The sequence below is a fragment of the Dermacentor variabilis genome, chromosome 7, assembly GCF_050947875.1.
Source record: "Dermacentor variabilis isolate Ectoservices chromosome 7, ASM5094787v1, whole genome shotgun sequence".
Lineage (NCBI taxonomy): Eukaryota > Metazoa > Arthropoda > Arachnida > Ixodida > Ixodidae > Dermacentor > Dermacentor variabilis.
The window spans coordinates 34,343,963-34,359,478 of record NC_134574.1 but is presented as its reverse complement, the minus strand read 5'-3'; the positions used below and the strand labels follow the sequence as shown (position 1 = coordinate 34,359,478).

Sequence of the window (15,516 nt, the reverse complement as noted above, 5' to 3'; positions counted from 1 at the left end):
GCAGAAGTCGCCGCCATCTCTCGCCTCGTTACTCTTCTCTCCTCATCACCCATTCTCACCCACTTCGACCGTGATGCCCCTACAGAATTGCATACAGATGTTAGCGGTCGTGGCGTAGGTGCCGTCTTAGCCCAGCGTCTGCGTGGCCAGGATAGCGTTATTGCTTATGCGAGCCTCCTCCTCACACCATCGGAGCGCAACTATTCCATTACGGAACGAGAATGCCTTGCTCTAGTCTAGGCGGTTGTGAAGTTTCGTCCTTACCTTTACGGTCGCCCTTTTTCCGTAGTCACTGACCATTATGCTCTCTGCTGGCTCTCATCGCTAAGAGATGCTACAGGCCGGCTTGGTCGATGGGCTTTGAGGCTACAAGAATTTTCATATTCCGTGGTCTACAAGTCTGGCCGCCTGCACCAAGACGCTGACAGCATGTCGCGTTACCCTGTTCACAACCCTGACTCATCCAATATTACCAGTGCTCCTTCCGTATTCTCTGTGTCGCAGCTGCTTCATTTTGCCGACGACCAACGTCATGACGCCTACATCAGAGCACTCATCCACCGTTCTCAACACTTACAATAGAATAAGCGCCAAAATTGACGACACACAAGAAAGAAAGAATGCGGACAGGACAAGGCGCTACTTGCAACTGTTTATTGAAATGACAAGTGGCTGATTATATAGCCATGGGGAGAGGAGAATGAAAAAGAGGGACACTGAATAGGTGAATGCGCACGTGCGAGAACACTGAAGATATAGGGAATCACGCTTAATCTAAATATAAAACTTATCTAAAAACATGCTTTCATTCGTGTATATATTCAAAGACGGGGTACTGACACAGTTGTCCCCTCTTTTCTTAATCTCGTTGGCTTCCAATAATTCACGGGCAACAGAATCTTTACTTTTATACATGATTGTCGTATCATGAAGCCTCGCTTCACATACCCGTTCATCCTCATTTCCGCAGGCCTTGCAATGAAGCGGCAAGTTAGAACCATATCCATTTTTCAATGAAAGCTTATGCTCCCGCAGGCGTTCATTAATACATCGGCCAGTTTGGCCGATATACTCTTTTCCACACTTCAGTGGAATGTGGTATACTACCCCTTGTTCACACTTAACAAACACTTAACACACTTTCTTGTGTGTCGTCAATTTTGGCGCTTATTCTATTGTAAGTTATGCACCAACTAGCCCCACAACGTGTTTTACTGCAGTTCTCAACACTCTCCGGCCGACGCAACACTACGCCTCTTTGTCCTCCGCCACGGTACTGTGTACCGTCGTAACCTTCATCCGGACGGCTCTGAGTTCCTGCTTGTCATACCTAAACACCTCCGCTCAACCGTTCTAGAAGAGCTTCACGATGCACCAACGGCAGGACACCTTGGCGTATCTCGAACCTATGACCGTGTACGTCGCCGTTCTTTCTGGCCGGGCCTTGCCCGTTCCGTGCGACGTTACGTCGCCGCTTGTGAACTTTGCCAACGACGTAAGAAGCCTTCCCAGCCCCCCGCTGGTTACCTGCAGCCGATCGACATCCCTGCCGAGCCCTTCCATCGTGTCGGCTTAGACCTTCTCGGCCCATTTCCGGAATCGACATAAGGAAACAAGTGGGTTGCAGTCACGGCGGACTACGCGACCCGCTACACCGTAACCCGCGCTCTTCCGATAGGTTGCACAACTGATGTTGCGGATTTCCTCCTGCATGATATCATTTTGATTCACGGTGCTCCGCGTCAATTGCTAACAGACCATGGCCGTACGTTCTTAGCCAAAATCATTGACGACATCATGCGTGCCTGCTCAATGCAGCATAATTTTACCCCCTCCTACCACCCCCAAACGAACGGCCTCACTGAGCGTTTGAACCGTACGCTTACAGACATGCTATTCAAATATGTTCCAGACGACCACCGTGACTGGGACCAGGCTCTACCTCACATCACCTTTGCGTACAACTCTTCCCCTCTCGACATTGCTGGCTTTTCTTCTTTTTACCTCTTGTATGGCCGTGAACCGACGCTAGTACTGGACACTGTGCTTCCGTCCAACACAGCATCAACTAGCGCTTATGCCCGTAATGATATCGCCCATGCTGACCATTCTCGCCAACTTGCGCGCGCTCGTCTACAAGTCCGTCAAGGCAAACAAAAGCAACGCTACGACCTCCGTCACCACCATGTCAATTTTGTGCCCGGCACCCTCGTGTTGCTTTCGTTACCATCGCGTAGAGTTGGCCTTTCTGAAAAGCTGCTTTCCTGCTGCACGGGCCCATATCGCGTGATTCGCCAAGTGACCGATGTCACCTATGAAATCGTCCAGCCACGCCCACTACGTCCTCTGCTGTGGCAAGCAGTGACATTGTCCACGTCGCCCGACTGAAACCCTACAACTCTCCAGGTCCCTTGGATATTTAACAGCGCCGTGACGGCGCTTTTGCCGCCGGGGGTAGTATTACGTTATCATCGAGCGATGCTCAAGGGACGAGCTGCCGAGAGAACGACGACGAAGTGGGTCTGTGCCCTTGGCGCGAGTGAATGTCGGCCTGGCGCTCTGGCTCCAATCCAGTGCAAATAGCCTGTAAATAGCCTGTTTCGTCTGCGTCTTTCTACACGTAACAATAATTTAACGGATACGAAAGGTGCGGACAAGAAGAGAAAAAGACGAAGAGAACGAGGAGTTGCAGAGGCCGGGCTGCGCTGCGATCACGCTGCGATCATCGTTAATCTCCTGTAAATAAAACCATTTCATCGCAAGTCTTCGTAACAGTTGTAGTGGAGGTGCGGGGTAATCGACACCTGAAGACAGAGGCTGAAGCATAAGTTCTTCGACGGAGCCGTCACCTTGCTGGACTCCCACCAAATCCACCGGAGCTGAATATGTCCCGCGACGCAGACGAACAACGGCCGATTCCAACTACTGCCCCGACTAGTTCTGTTCTGCAATGAGAGATGCGCGTCCCTTCGCCGGAAGATCGGACGAAGACGTCCGCGAATGGCTAATCCATTATCACCGGGTGAGTGCCGCCAACAAATGGAACAGCGCATCTCAGCTTTCGAACGTCGTGTTCTTTTTAACGGATAGTGCGTTGTTGTGGTTCGGCAACCACGAGGAAACATTCACAACATGGGGAAGGTTTGTTTAGGAAATCAAAGGGCGATTCTGCGACTCCGCGACGAAAAAGAAAAGGGCAGGACAGACGCTACTGCAACGTGCGCAAGTGCCAGGCGAAACCTGCACGACCTACATTGAGGCAGTAATGAAACTGTGTAGGATGGTGGGCTCTGGAATGTCCGAGGAAGACAAAGTCGGGCACATCCTAAAAGGAATTGCCGAGGATGTTTACAATTTTCTCATCGCAAAAGACAACCTGGCTTCCGTCGCTGACATCATTCGGCACTGTCGCACTTTCGAGCAACTAAAAACGAGGCGGATAACGCCGAAGTTTGGCAGGCTAGCCTATGTGACGACAGTTGCAAGCGAGGACAGCCACCAGCCCCTTGATCTTGCATCAACGATCAGAGAAATAGTTCGGGAAGAATTCAGCCTGCACGCGCAAGTGACACATCCAGGCATTCATAGCTTCCGCCTACCACCAGATTTTGAGCCAAACGTGGCATCCTTCTCCCAGTATCCTGCGGCAAGGGGCACGGATGATTATGAACTCGCGCCCCGACAGCAGCCACGTCTCTACGACAGAGGCGCTACTTATGACGCTCGGCCACAACGAGAGCAGCTGCGTTTTTACCCCCGAGGCCCTTCGACTTCTGTCACGACGCGACAAGAACAGCAGCGACCCTACTACCACGACGCGACTTATGAAAAATATAACGGATTTCACCAAGCAGCAGAGGCACGTTATCCACATGACAACGAACTTTCTCGCCGCCCGCAGCCGTCTACCATTCGTTTCGAGGAAGACGCTGTGAACCGCGACTCTCCCGTGTGTTACACTGCAGTTCCAGAGGCCATATAGCTCGGTATTGTCGCCAAGCCTGTCAATCACGTAAGACACCATCGATGTTCTCGCCACCCAGAACCCGTACTTTATATGACTTGCGGACGACCGATTTGCTTCCAAGCGATCACATCTCACACGAGACCAGACGCAGCGATTCGCCAGCATCTGAGCGGAGTTTGACGCCATCAAATAGCCGTCCCCGTCACTCTCCGGCCCCTCGGCGCCGTTCTTCCTCACCGCCACCGGGAAACTAACATCCGCGGCCAATGGAGGTGTGGTCACCGGACGGTCTTTGCAAGAAATACCTCTGCCTGCTGTGGTGTACAAAAACAAAGTGAATGTCACGATTGACGGAATACCGACCATGGCGCCAGTTTTTACTGGGGCGACTGTGTCTGTGATGAGCCTCGCTTTCAGAAACCGTCAAGGCCACAAAGTTATGTTTTCGTGGAACGAAGGTATTACCTTTCATGGAGTAGGCGGCGAGTGGCTTCATCCCCTTGGTGTTTGTGCTGTCAGTGTTTTGTTGGCTAGGAAAGTGTTTTGTGTCGGAATTCCTTGTTCTTTCTCGTTGCTCGCACAATGTTATTCTTGGTACCGATTTTCTTGAACAGTGCGGCACTTCCGTGGAATGTGGTTGTGGCGAAATATCACTGAACAAGTTATTTATATCTGGACATTCCGAACAAAGCTCGGGTGGTGAAGACAGGGGCACAGACACACTCAGTGTTCTTGATGAAGTGATTGCACCACTGTGGTGCCTGACGCCCGTTCGTGTTTCTGCAACTACTGTGGATGCTGATTGTGTTGAATTTGTAGTTAGGTCTCTCCGCATAAACTGCGCTAAAAAAGACATACTTGTGCCCTGCTCTGTCGTGTGCATGACGAAAGGAGTCGTCACATTGTGGGCGCTGAACTGTTCCACCACGCCGGTTGTCCTTCCTCGCGGTATGAAAATCGCTCTCTTCAATAAAGCCGCATGTAGCTCAATAGCGGCACTAACTACGGACGTCTCTACAGCTTGCTCTCCTTGCGATAATCGCCATTCTGAAGAGCTAATGCTTCGTATGATCAGCAAGGCTCTCGGTACATCGGAACGGCAAGCACTAGTACAGGTCCTTGCCAGGCATGAGGCTGCATACGACTTCACGCATGGAGATGCACCCCTTCATTTGCCGTCGTCCCGCGCTCGTCACAGAATAGATACCGGCTCAGCACAGCCCATCCGCCAGAAGCCCTACCGAGTGTCATCCTCCGAGCGCAAAGTTATTGCAGAGCAAGTCAAGGAGATGATGAACAAAGGTGTCGTTCAAGAGTCGTCTAGTCCATGGGCAGCCCCAGTAATCCTTGTCCGAAAAAAAAACATGGCTCCTGGAGATTCTGCGTGGATTACAGACATATAAACGCAGTGACGAAGAAGGATGTCTATCCACTACCGCGAATCGATGACGTCATTGATTGCTTACACTCTGCTTCTTACTTCTCAACACTTCATTTGCGATCGGGGTATTGGTAAATACCTATGGACCCTGCCGACAAGGAAAAGACTGCTTTCGTGACTCCAGATGGCCTATTCGAATTTAATGTTATGCCTTTTGGGCCTTTGCAAAGTTCCTGCCACCCTTGAAAGATTCATGGACACAGTACTACGTGGTCTAAAGTGGGAGATTTGTATGTGTTACCTCGATGATGTTGTAATCTTTGGCCGCACGTTTGAAGAACATAACGAACGCCTCAGCCTCGTTCTCGACTGCATTGAGAAAGCTGGACTGGTTCTGAACTAAAAAAAAGTGTCGGTTCGGCGAACGTCAAACCCTGGTTCTGGGACACTTAGTCGACAAGGATGGCGCCAGACCCGATCCTCGTAAAATCGAAGCGGTGAGTTCGGGCTGTCCCGCAACTCTCGCCGACCCCGAAGAAAAATGGCTTTACTGGCACAAGTTGATAACAAGCTCTTCATATCAAGATCAGCTATGGGCTGTCCAGAGGGTCCACGATGACGCCATAAGGCTCGGCCTGGCGGTGCCGACGTGGACGTGGCCCGCCTCGGTCTGAAAAGACCGGGCTTCAGGACACTAATAAAGTTTTGTGAATGAATGAATGAGTTCCTTCACACCACCGCAGTCAACACGAGAGCTCCGCTCATTCATTGGCCTATGTTCGTATTTTCGTCGTTTTGTTCCCCGGTTCGCCGACATCGTTTACCCATTGACAAGTACTGTGCGACAAAATGAATCCTTCAATTGGACACCGATGTGTGACGCATCACTCTCTCAATTGAAGTTTATACTAACGTCAGCACCTCTCTTGCGTCACTTCGATCCATCTTGCCCGACTGAAGTTCACACTGATGCTAGTGGAATCGGGATAGGAGCGGTGCTTGTACAACGTCACAGTGGCGCAGAACATGTTGTCGCATATGCCAGCCGTTGCCTAGCAAATGATACGGTTACGGAACAGGAATGCCTGGCAGCCGTTTTCGCCATACGAAAGTTTCGGTGTTATCTTTACCGTAGACCATTCAAGATTATCACCGACCATCATTCTTTATGCTGGCTGGTCGGTTTGCGTGATCCCTCTGGTCGCCTCGCACGTTGGGCGCTGCGCCTCCAGGAATACGACTTTGTGGTACCGTACAAGAGTGGCCGTCATCACGCTGGCACAGACTGCCTCTCTCGGATTCCTCTTGCGACTACCGACTGCGATGCTGAGAATTTTGACGACTGTCTCGCTGCTGTTACTTCTAGGTTCCCTGACGCGGCAGACTTTCAGCGAGAACGACGGAACGATGTTACCCTAGATCCGCTTTTTGTCGCCGCCCGTAATTCTAATGGCAGCGGTCGCTTTACTGTCCGTGATAAATTGCTCTACAAAACTAATTACTCCGGGCATGGAGCGCGTTCTCTGCTTGTTGTCCCCGAGAGTCTCCGCTCCGACGTTCTACGCGCCATGCATGACGATGTGACATCCGGCCATTTCGGCTTCGTACGAACGCTGCACCGCACGCAGGAGCGCTTTAACTGGCCCAAGATCTACGAAACGACCAAGCGCTATGTCGCTAGTTGTGAAACGTGCCAACGTCACAAGCGACCGACCACCGCAGCGCCGGGTCCCCTTCGGCCACTGACACCGCCCAGTACGCCGTTCGAGCAAGTAGGCATTGACCTTTTGGGTCCATTCTCGTTATCTAGCAACAAGAACCGTTGGATAATTGTCTGCGTAGACCATCTTACACGGTATGCAGAAACTGCAGCCATACCGTCTTCCACCGCTGCTTGCGTGGCGGTCTTCCTGCTGCGTTCCGTGGTTCTTCGTCATGGCCCGCCACGTGTCTTCATAAGCGACCGTGGTCGCCAGTTCACGGCTGCTGCCATTGAAGAGTTACTTCGTTTGTGCACTTCACAGTACCGTCATTCCACGCCGTATCATCCACAGACCAATGGCCTCATTGAAAGGACGAACAGAACGCTGACCAACATGCTTGCCATATACGTCTCCTCCAATCATAAGAGCTGGGATGACGTGCTTCCTTTCATCACTTACGCATACAACACGGCGAAACATGAAACCACGAACTATAGCCCATTTCATCTCCTGTATGCAAGGTTGCCGCGAAGCCCTCTGGACACTTTCTTACCCTTCGTACTGCACAGTGACTATTCTGTATCGAATACTTTGTGTCTCGCCGAAGAAGCCCGTCGAATAGCTCGTCTTCGTACTCTGGCCTCGCAAAGTCGCTCGAAAGTGCGATACGACGACCGTCACGTACAAGTATAATTGGAAAAAGGTGACTTGGTCCTTCCTTTGACACCGCAACGCAAGCGTGGATTGTGCCAAAAGTTCTTGTCACAATATTCAGGCCCATTTGTAGTTGTGGACTGCCTGAGCGAACTCACTTAAGCCATAGCTCGCCTCCTGTGCAATGGTCGGCGATCAAGCAGAACTCAGCTGACTCATATTGCTCGCCTGAAGCCTTTTTACCCTGCTTGTCCATCCTGACTCGCCCCACGGGCTTCGTATGCTTGCGGGGAAAAATGTAACGGATACGAAAGGCGCAGACAAGAAGAGAAAAAGACGAAGAGAACGAGGAGTTAGGGAGGCCGGGCTGCGCTACCATCACGTTGCGATCATCGTCCATCTCCTGTAAATAAAATGATTTCTTCGTAAGCCTTCGTAACAATATTTATTGAAGGTATAGCAGATTTAATCTCGCACCCGAAGAGGGTATGGCTGTGTTTATGCATGGACAGTGCACGAGGCCGAGTGATTACAAACTGCGCAAATATTTTCGAGGATGCCACTGGTAGTGAAGCTGGCGTACATAACTCTATTGGTAGGACTTTTGTGTTTGCGATATTCGGCGCCTAATCTCGCCACTGAGGGCTCTGCGAGAAGCGCTGGCACGAGTATTTTTGAAAGTTTTGTTATCACAGACACTAATTCATTGTACTGGCGTTAAACATAGATAAGGGGCGCTTTAATATGCAGGGAGAACTCATGTTTAACATATATTTCCAGGAACTCGGAGCCCTGAGAAGCGAGGAAATTGATCGCGGTCTTCCAAAGAAGTACAAGAACTGGATGAAGTACATCCTGTTCGCTGAGGTGGGTGGTCGTCAGAATCACGAGCTGAAAACGCGCTTTGGATGTTACCAAGAAAAATTGTGCAGCTGCAACAATCGTCTTTGAATCTATGCGAAGCAAGCCTTTTCTGATGCGGTTTACCGAATGCTACAGATTTGCAAGTTTCATTGCGGCATCTTTGGCGTAACCTAATCGGAGGCGCGCGCCCATGTGTTTACGCACTCCCGTGTTACACCATGTGTACCACTCGGCGATCACCTCAAGTAGTTAGTTGTTTGAAGTGTCCTAGTAGCCACGGCCAGGAAAGTCCGGGTGGGTTCCCGTAAAAAGGTAACTAACTTGGACGAGAAAGGAAGTTAAATGTGCTGCACAGTACCTTTCTTGTGTCTACAGCTCTGCTGTGCGTTTGTGGGAATGATTTTTCTCGATGTCATCATCGTATTTAAGAAATGCATGTCAACGAATTTCGTGCATTAACTTTCCATTTGAATGACACCGATTCACCACTTTGCAGCGGCTTGCATTCGCAGTCGATTAAAGTGTGGAAGCTTTCTTTGCCCACATTCTGTAGTTAAGTGTTCTTGAAGGAGCCCAGATAGGGACATTTTCAACGTGGACGTCGTTGTGCATTATGAAGCTCCTGGACCCCGAAACTACAGAAAAGATACTGACAAGTCTTGGAGCACCCTAGACGATTGACTCTACTAGCATTTCTACGGAGTAGTTTTGATATCGTTTCTGAGGAATTATATATGTAGTGAGGTGATTCTGCTAAAGGTTGTCACGGGGTATACCAACATCGACATGTTTCGCGCTCGTTCAGGCTCACTCCTTTGTCGTCTGTGCTGCTACGTAGTACCACGTGACGTGTAGCAGCAGCGCAGGGGATTGAGCGACCCGTAACGCACGCCCAAACACGGCACTGGCGTACTCCCACGTGAATACGTCTGCGCCATGACACGCACATACACCTGCTGGGAAACCAGAGCGAAGCTGGTTCGTATAACGCCTGCTATACTAACTTATTCAGGGCACTCTGGGCCAACATTTTCTTTTTTCTAAGATTGTGAAGTGAATGAATAAACTTAAAAACAAGAACATGAGGAAGTACGCAATGTCGTGCCAGTACATACTACCAAAGGTGTCAGTGGACTACTTTTCCTGATATGATTAAGAAGCATGAAGGTACAGTGCAGAGTCAGCTGATGCAAAATAAGTAAATATCTTTGTAATTGAGGTTAGCTTGTGAACATAAGTCGACTTATAATGAAGATGAACATATGGACAGAATAAAAAAAAATCCGACCGAGACATTTCGTAAGGTTCACTGGTGGTAAACTTGACATCGTCCGCATAGGTCACTGGCTACTTTATTAAATAAATATACTTCCAGAATACTCAACATAGGCAGGCGTTAATAAGCCACCACTTGTCATAATGTTAGAAGTTCACTGTTGAGCGATAATACTGATTCATTTATGCGGCACAGTTCAGACTATACCACCAAAGAAAGAAGGCACGCAAACACAAAAAAGTCAATCAGCATCCTTCTCGCAAGAGTCTTCGGATAGTCCAGGTAAAATTGCAAAACCTCGAAACTTTTTTCAAAGTGAGCTCTTGCACTTTTAGTTTCTTTACAGAAATGTGTGTTTAGTTGGGTTCTGTCGACGAGTATTATTTTTTATTTACGTGCGTTTCGCACAATTTTATAGCAGTGACCGCCAGTGATGTTCACGTTAATGAAAACAGGCATATGCAAAGGGGCACCACGAAAAATCTACCAGGAAATTGAGTTTATAAAGCTCTATTTAGTGGCGTTGACATGTTCTCTCACTAATCTTGTGTTGGCGGACAATTCGTCAGTAAGTGGCCAAGCCGATATAACCCTGAAAAGTCTCACGTGTTTGTGGTTACATTTCTCCCAACTGTCATCGCGCTACTTTCACGAAATTGCAACGCCTGTTAGTAACCGAGAGGAAATTTCCTTGGAATTTTGATTTTCACTTTACAAAAACTGCCAGTTAATCATTTCAAGTGCTTCAAACGACACTTACGAAGGAGGCGCTTAGCCGTAGTCAAGACGTTGAGTTATCTTGGCGGCTCGGGGAGATGAAATGAGTGTCAAAAACCATCTGAATTTCCGCCGAATTTCAATCATTTGCACCGAAATAATTGTCAATAGGATTCAATAAAAAAAACCAAGCAGAAGTCTCGCTACACAATTCGCAAAATTTCAGGAGCTGATGGCACAATTTCAAACTATTCTGAGCAAATTTGGCTGGGTATGTAGGTATGAGACTCGTTGTCCCAACATATGTGCCACGTCTTCTTACGAAAGTGAGGAACAACAAAAAAAAGCTAAAAATATTTACCTGTATTGTGCAAGGATATGAAAAAAATCTGATCGAAAGTAACCTAGGCCTTCTTTCAAGATCATCACTGGCGAAGAAAGCTTCTGCTATGTGTATGACCTCAAAGCGAAGCAAGTTAGGAACCACTTGAAGACGCCTTCTCCACCAAGACCAATAAAAAAAAGCGACAAACATGTTTGCTTAAAGACGATGATTATAGTTTTTGTTTCCTTCTTCAACGTTTTTAGATTTCTGCCGTAGTAATTTTTTTGTCCTGACCAGACTGTTATGGGCAAACTTACTTGAAGATATTAAGCGGAAGTTTTAGCTCGGGGGCTTCTATTGAAGTACACGGCAAACGAGAAATTGTTTTTAATACAAAAGTGTTTTATGCCGGGGTCCACCATGAACGTTCTGTAACGGATGTGACGTCGCCACGGACGCGTAAAATATGCTCTATCCTGACATGGATTGCACCGCCATGCAGGAGCGGTGAAGCGAACTACGGCTTCACGACGCTAACGAGCGCTGTCAGTGAGCGCTTCGGCAGCCTTAGCGCCGGGGGGGCTCCAACGCGGTGTAGCTTGGTTTATGTGGTGTAGGCCTTCAGCTCAGGTGACGACACAGTTTCCGCGCATGGTTTCTCTTTCGCGTGGGATTAGTCTGTGACGCCTGGTCGCCTACGGAGTGCTGCTTCAGCCTGCATCAGCATTGCTTACACGCCTCCTACTGCTTCGCTCGCCATGGCACGAGGAAACCTGCTGCGCTAAGCGCCGAAGGAAGGCAGCGACGTCGACCTCGCTTTGGTCCGGCGCGAAACAGAACGCCTCCGCCCCTCGCATTCCTGAAGCCTAGCACTTCGCAACTCAACCACCCACGCAAGGTATTGAATAGCCGCACGAAATGCTCGCCCCTTCGTCAAAGCGACTTGGCAGCAGGACGGTGCTCGCCAACAGGACGCCCCTAGATAAGCAAACCGGCAACGCGGTCGCCGACCCGCAAATTATGCGCCTTTCGCTGCAGCGGACCGTGAGTTCATGACGCGATTTACTACCAATCCGCTTGGTTTCACTTGTACGGTTTGCGAGTTCCTGATGTTTGTGGAGAACTTGCGCCGTCCTCCAGCACGTGCAATGAACAGCTTCTCTGAAGACGCGCTTCACTTTCGTGTTCCACCGATTCCTGTGAAAAAGGGATGAACCATAATTTTCTGATCAACCACTGCAGCAAAATTAATCAGGTTTGGCGTACTTAAAATGGAAAATTCAGATATAGCGAATGGTGGAAGCGAATTTTTGATTAAGGTTGTCGATGAGTTTATATAAATTGTCGAAAAATGCAAACTTTCTTAAAAGAACGCCACCAAGATTATAACGCTGTAACTCAGCAATTAAAGATGATACCACAATTATGTGAAATGCTGCTATTGGTACATTGAGAGCGGACAAGATTGTATTATACACAGCTCTGTTATTTCAATATGGCTTTCGGAAGACTTGTAAACATTTTTCCAATTTCACGTAAGTTCTAAAGTTATGTGTCCCATATGCCCATTTATATTTTCTAACTAATGAAGTTTACAGAATGGCGGTATTTGTTTTTTGTATGTAGAGGGACAACCTTGCAAAACTGTGAGCTTCTATTTTTTAGCAACGGAGCTGTTTAAGCTTTTAGTTCCACCATGGAACGTTACCAGAAAACTTAGCCCAGCTGTGCGCCACCTCGCGTTGCCTAGCAATCACCCACAAGAGCACCGAGACAGGTAACCTCCTCGCACCCCACTCGCGTACGGCGAAGTGGTGACGTCACTGGTGAGTAAAAGCTCGGAACAGCCTGCGCGGCAACACACCTCTCGCCTCCTCTACTCCGTGCGTACGTGCTGCCACCATGGGAAGACCGAAGAACGCACGGACGCCCGAAGAAGCGGCTTACCAAGAAGAGCGCCGTACTGCCAAGCGAGAAGCTATGCGTCGCCGCCGAGCTGATCCGGAACACCGCGCCGAAGCTCCGGCTAAGAAGAGGCGACGCCGCGTCGAAGATGTCGAGTTTAATTCCAGAGAATGCAAGAGTCGGCGCCTGAACACTCGACGTCACTGAGAAAGCCATCCTGGCCTGCGACTGCTCGAAAACTTTCAGCGTCAAGCCCGCCGAGGCAAGGCAGCAAAACCCAGCATAACCTCACAAATTCTAGCAGCAACTTAGCCAAGGCGAAATTTAGAAATGACTTAGCCCCAAGCCTACCGACAACATAGCAAAACCTAGCATAACCTCTTACAACCTACAAACAACTTAGGCAAACCACGTAAAAGCTAGGTGATCTCAAGCTCCGCTGTTGACTCTAGCCGTGTACCACTTGTCCAAGCTGCGCACATATTCTTTAAACTCAAGATTTTTAGAAAATGTGACAACGTTCACGCCCTAAATCAAAACTTTGCTTTCAACAGTCACTGCAATTTAGTTTTCTTCCTGCAATGGAACAACTTTCAATAACATGGGGCCTGGGGTTATCTCCGAATAGCATTTCCGCGCTTCAAAGGTTTTTGAATAGGTGGCATCGGAGCTGGGCAAGAGGTAGAGCGTCCTCCTAAGGCGAATACGTTAGAATGAGTGTCGGAAACGCGCACAGTTCGGGAACACAAATCACTGGTCTCTCTAACACGGCACAACGTCATCTCACATTGGGCTGATTTAGCTATGACGTGCTATTTAACCTTTCAGAAATGGTCTCGCGCTTACCGTGCGTTGTATTCATCGATTAATGTCCTTTATGCTTTCCAGTTTTTTAAAGAAGAAAATTGAATCAAGGAAGACGATTTACCCCTGAGCACAGAGCCAGGACAACGCTGCCAGGGGGCACTGAACAGCATTAAGCTTGAGGAGCTCCATAGTTGCTTCAAACGGAGGGAGAAAAATTTGGACAGGTGTTATTGCTGGAGAACTTGCAGGGATCTTGCAGGGCGATAAGCGTTTGTTTGGTCGGAAATTAATTAAATGAATTATCTTTTCGTTTGCAAAGGGTCTGCGTTTTTGTCCTCCACCCGCATCCCCTGTAAACTGTACAAAAGCGTTGCACATTTGACAACTTATTAGGACTACATAGTCTGCATGTTTTCATCTTATATTCCCAATCCCCTGTGAATGTATTTCTAGGCTGACTTTTGTCCATCTCTGTTGCCAGGTGCTCCTTGTTGTATGTCTGTTTCAGTATGAGACAATGCCAAGAACCAGATGATACTTTCTGCTCCCAATAGGTTCCGATCTTTCGTCTAAAATTTGAACTGTTCAGGTTTCTTCTACTCTACCATTATAGTTAAAATATCTTTCAATTTTAATAACAGCGCTGTTGTGCCAGCGAAAAGGCAGCTAATTCAACTGGTTTATGGGCTAAGCCGACAGAAAAATTTGAACAATTGGAGTGGGAAGACACATAATGAATAATGTAGTATTTCCCTATCTAAATTTCGCGATCATGGTATGTATTTATAGTAAGCCTCGAAGGCAATGGTATGTAAAGACAACTTCAAACAGCGCTTTGTTTGCGAGGCATTCGCCGCCAAACTTGGCACTCAGAACTCCCAATTTGGCGTAAAGGCAACCGTACCATGTGACCCACCTAAATCCTTATACAACACCAGCTTTGAAGACGGCTGGAGATCAGAACACGGATGCATCAGCTTTCGGCAGAGAAAGGGATACTACACTTCTTGCCCTGCAATGAGGCACGCCACGTGCTTGGTTTTCCCAACAATTCCACTTACGATTGCAAGATTAGCCTCTTGATTCTTGAATTTGGCGGTTAGTATGCAGGAGCAGAAGCAGTTTAGAAAAATCCGATAAAATGGAGTTGACTGCTAATGCGGTTGTCTTCACCTCCGAGGAAAACATTTATTATAGCCGCAAAATGTAAATAATCAATAACCAAATTTACGGTAATATTGTACTTGCTAACTAGTTCACGAGAACTCCGTTTGCGAAGGCGTACATGTTGAAGAAGCATTTGTGCACCTCAGCGAATTTATAAAATTACGGACCCTTGAAAGTTGAGGGCACTACATGTTGGATGATAGAGCCATAAGAAAGGTAGTAAACGTCTTCTTTCTGTAGTCAACGTTCTGGACATTATAAGCACGGTGAATTACGCTAGAGGGTTTTATCGCACAACACGCTAGTGCAGTTTCTTAATCACAGTTATTATTTATGCATACCCGTTGACTTCGAAGGAAGTTCAGTTAGTTTGGTATACACACTTTTCTTGTTTCTGCCGGCAGAATGTAGATGCGGATTATTCATTGTGATGTTCGCAGTATGCGAGGTTAAACAAGTCTATTCGCAAAGTAGGATCCTGTCGCATTTTGTCTCTTTCAAATGATATCGCGTCATGTTACAGCGTGTTCCGCCGTGCTGTAGCCATCTTTATCGTTCGTTCAGATCAATCAGTGGAAAAGCACAGCTTACCGACAAGTTATGTTCATATGTATGCGCGTGTATGACGGCTTTGTGATATAGGCCACCTAACAATCCCGTATGCATTGCGCAGTGTTGGTAAGCTAGTGAAAAATCCCCAAGTTTAGCGAGTATTAGTTTCCGTAATGACAAAATTGACTTTTCGGAGCC

General features: G+C 48.1%; 1 protein-coding gene across 1 annotated transcript in view; it reads left to right on the top strand.

Annotated features, from left to right (window-relative positions):
* LOC142588592 (uncharacterized) overlaps nucleotides 1-11,672 on the top strand; it is a 49,450-nt gene extending 37,778 nt beyond the window's left edge. Inside the window, exons 6-7 of the mRNA XM_075700428.1 lie at nucleotides 8,486-8,572; nucleotides 11,565-11,672. Coding sequence (XP_075556543.1) covers nucleotides 8,486-8,572; nucleotides 11,565-11,672 — 195 coding nt within the window. The remainder of the gene's footprint in view (nucleotides 1-8,485; nucleotides 8,573-11,564) is intronic.
* Nucleotides 11,673-15,516: the final 3,844 nt, after the last annotated feature.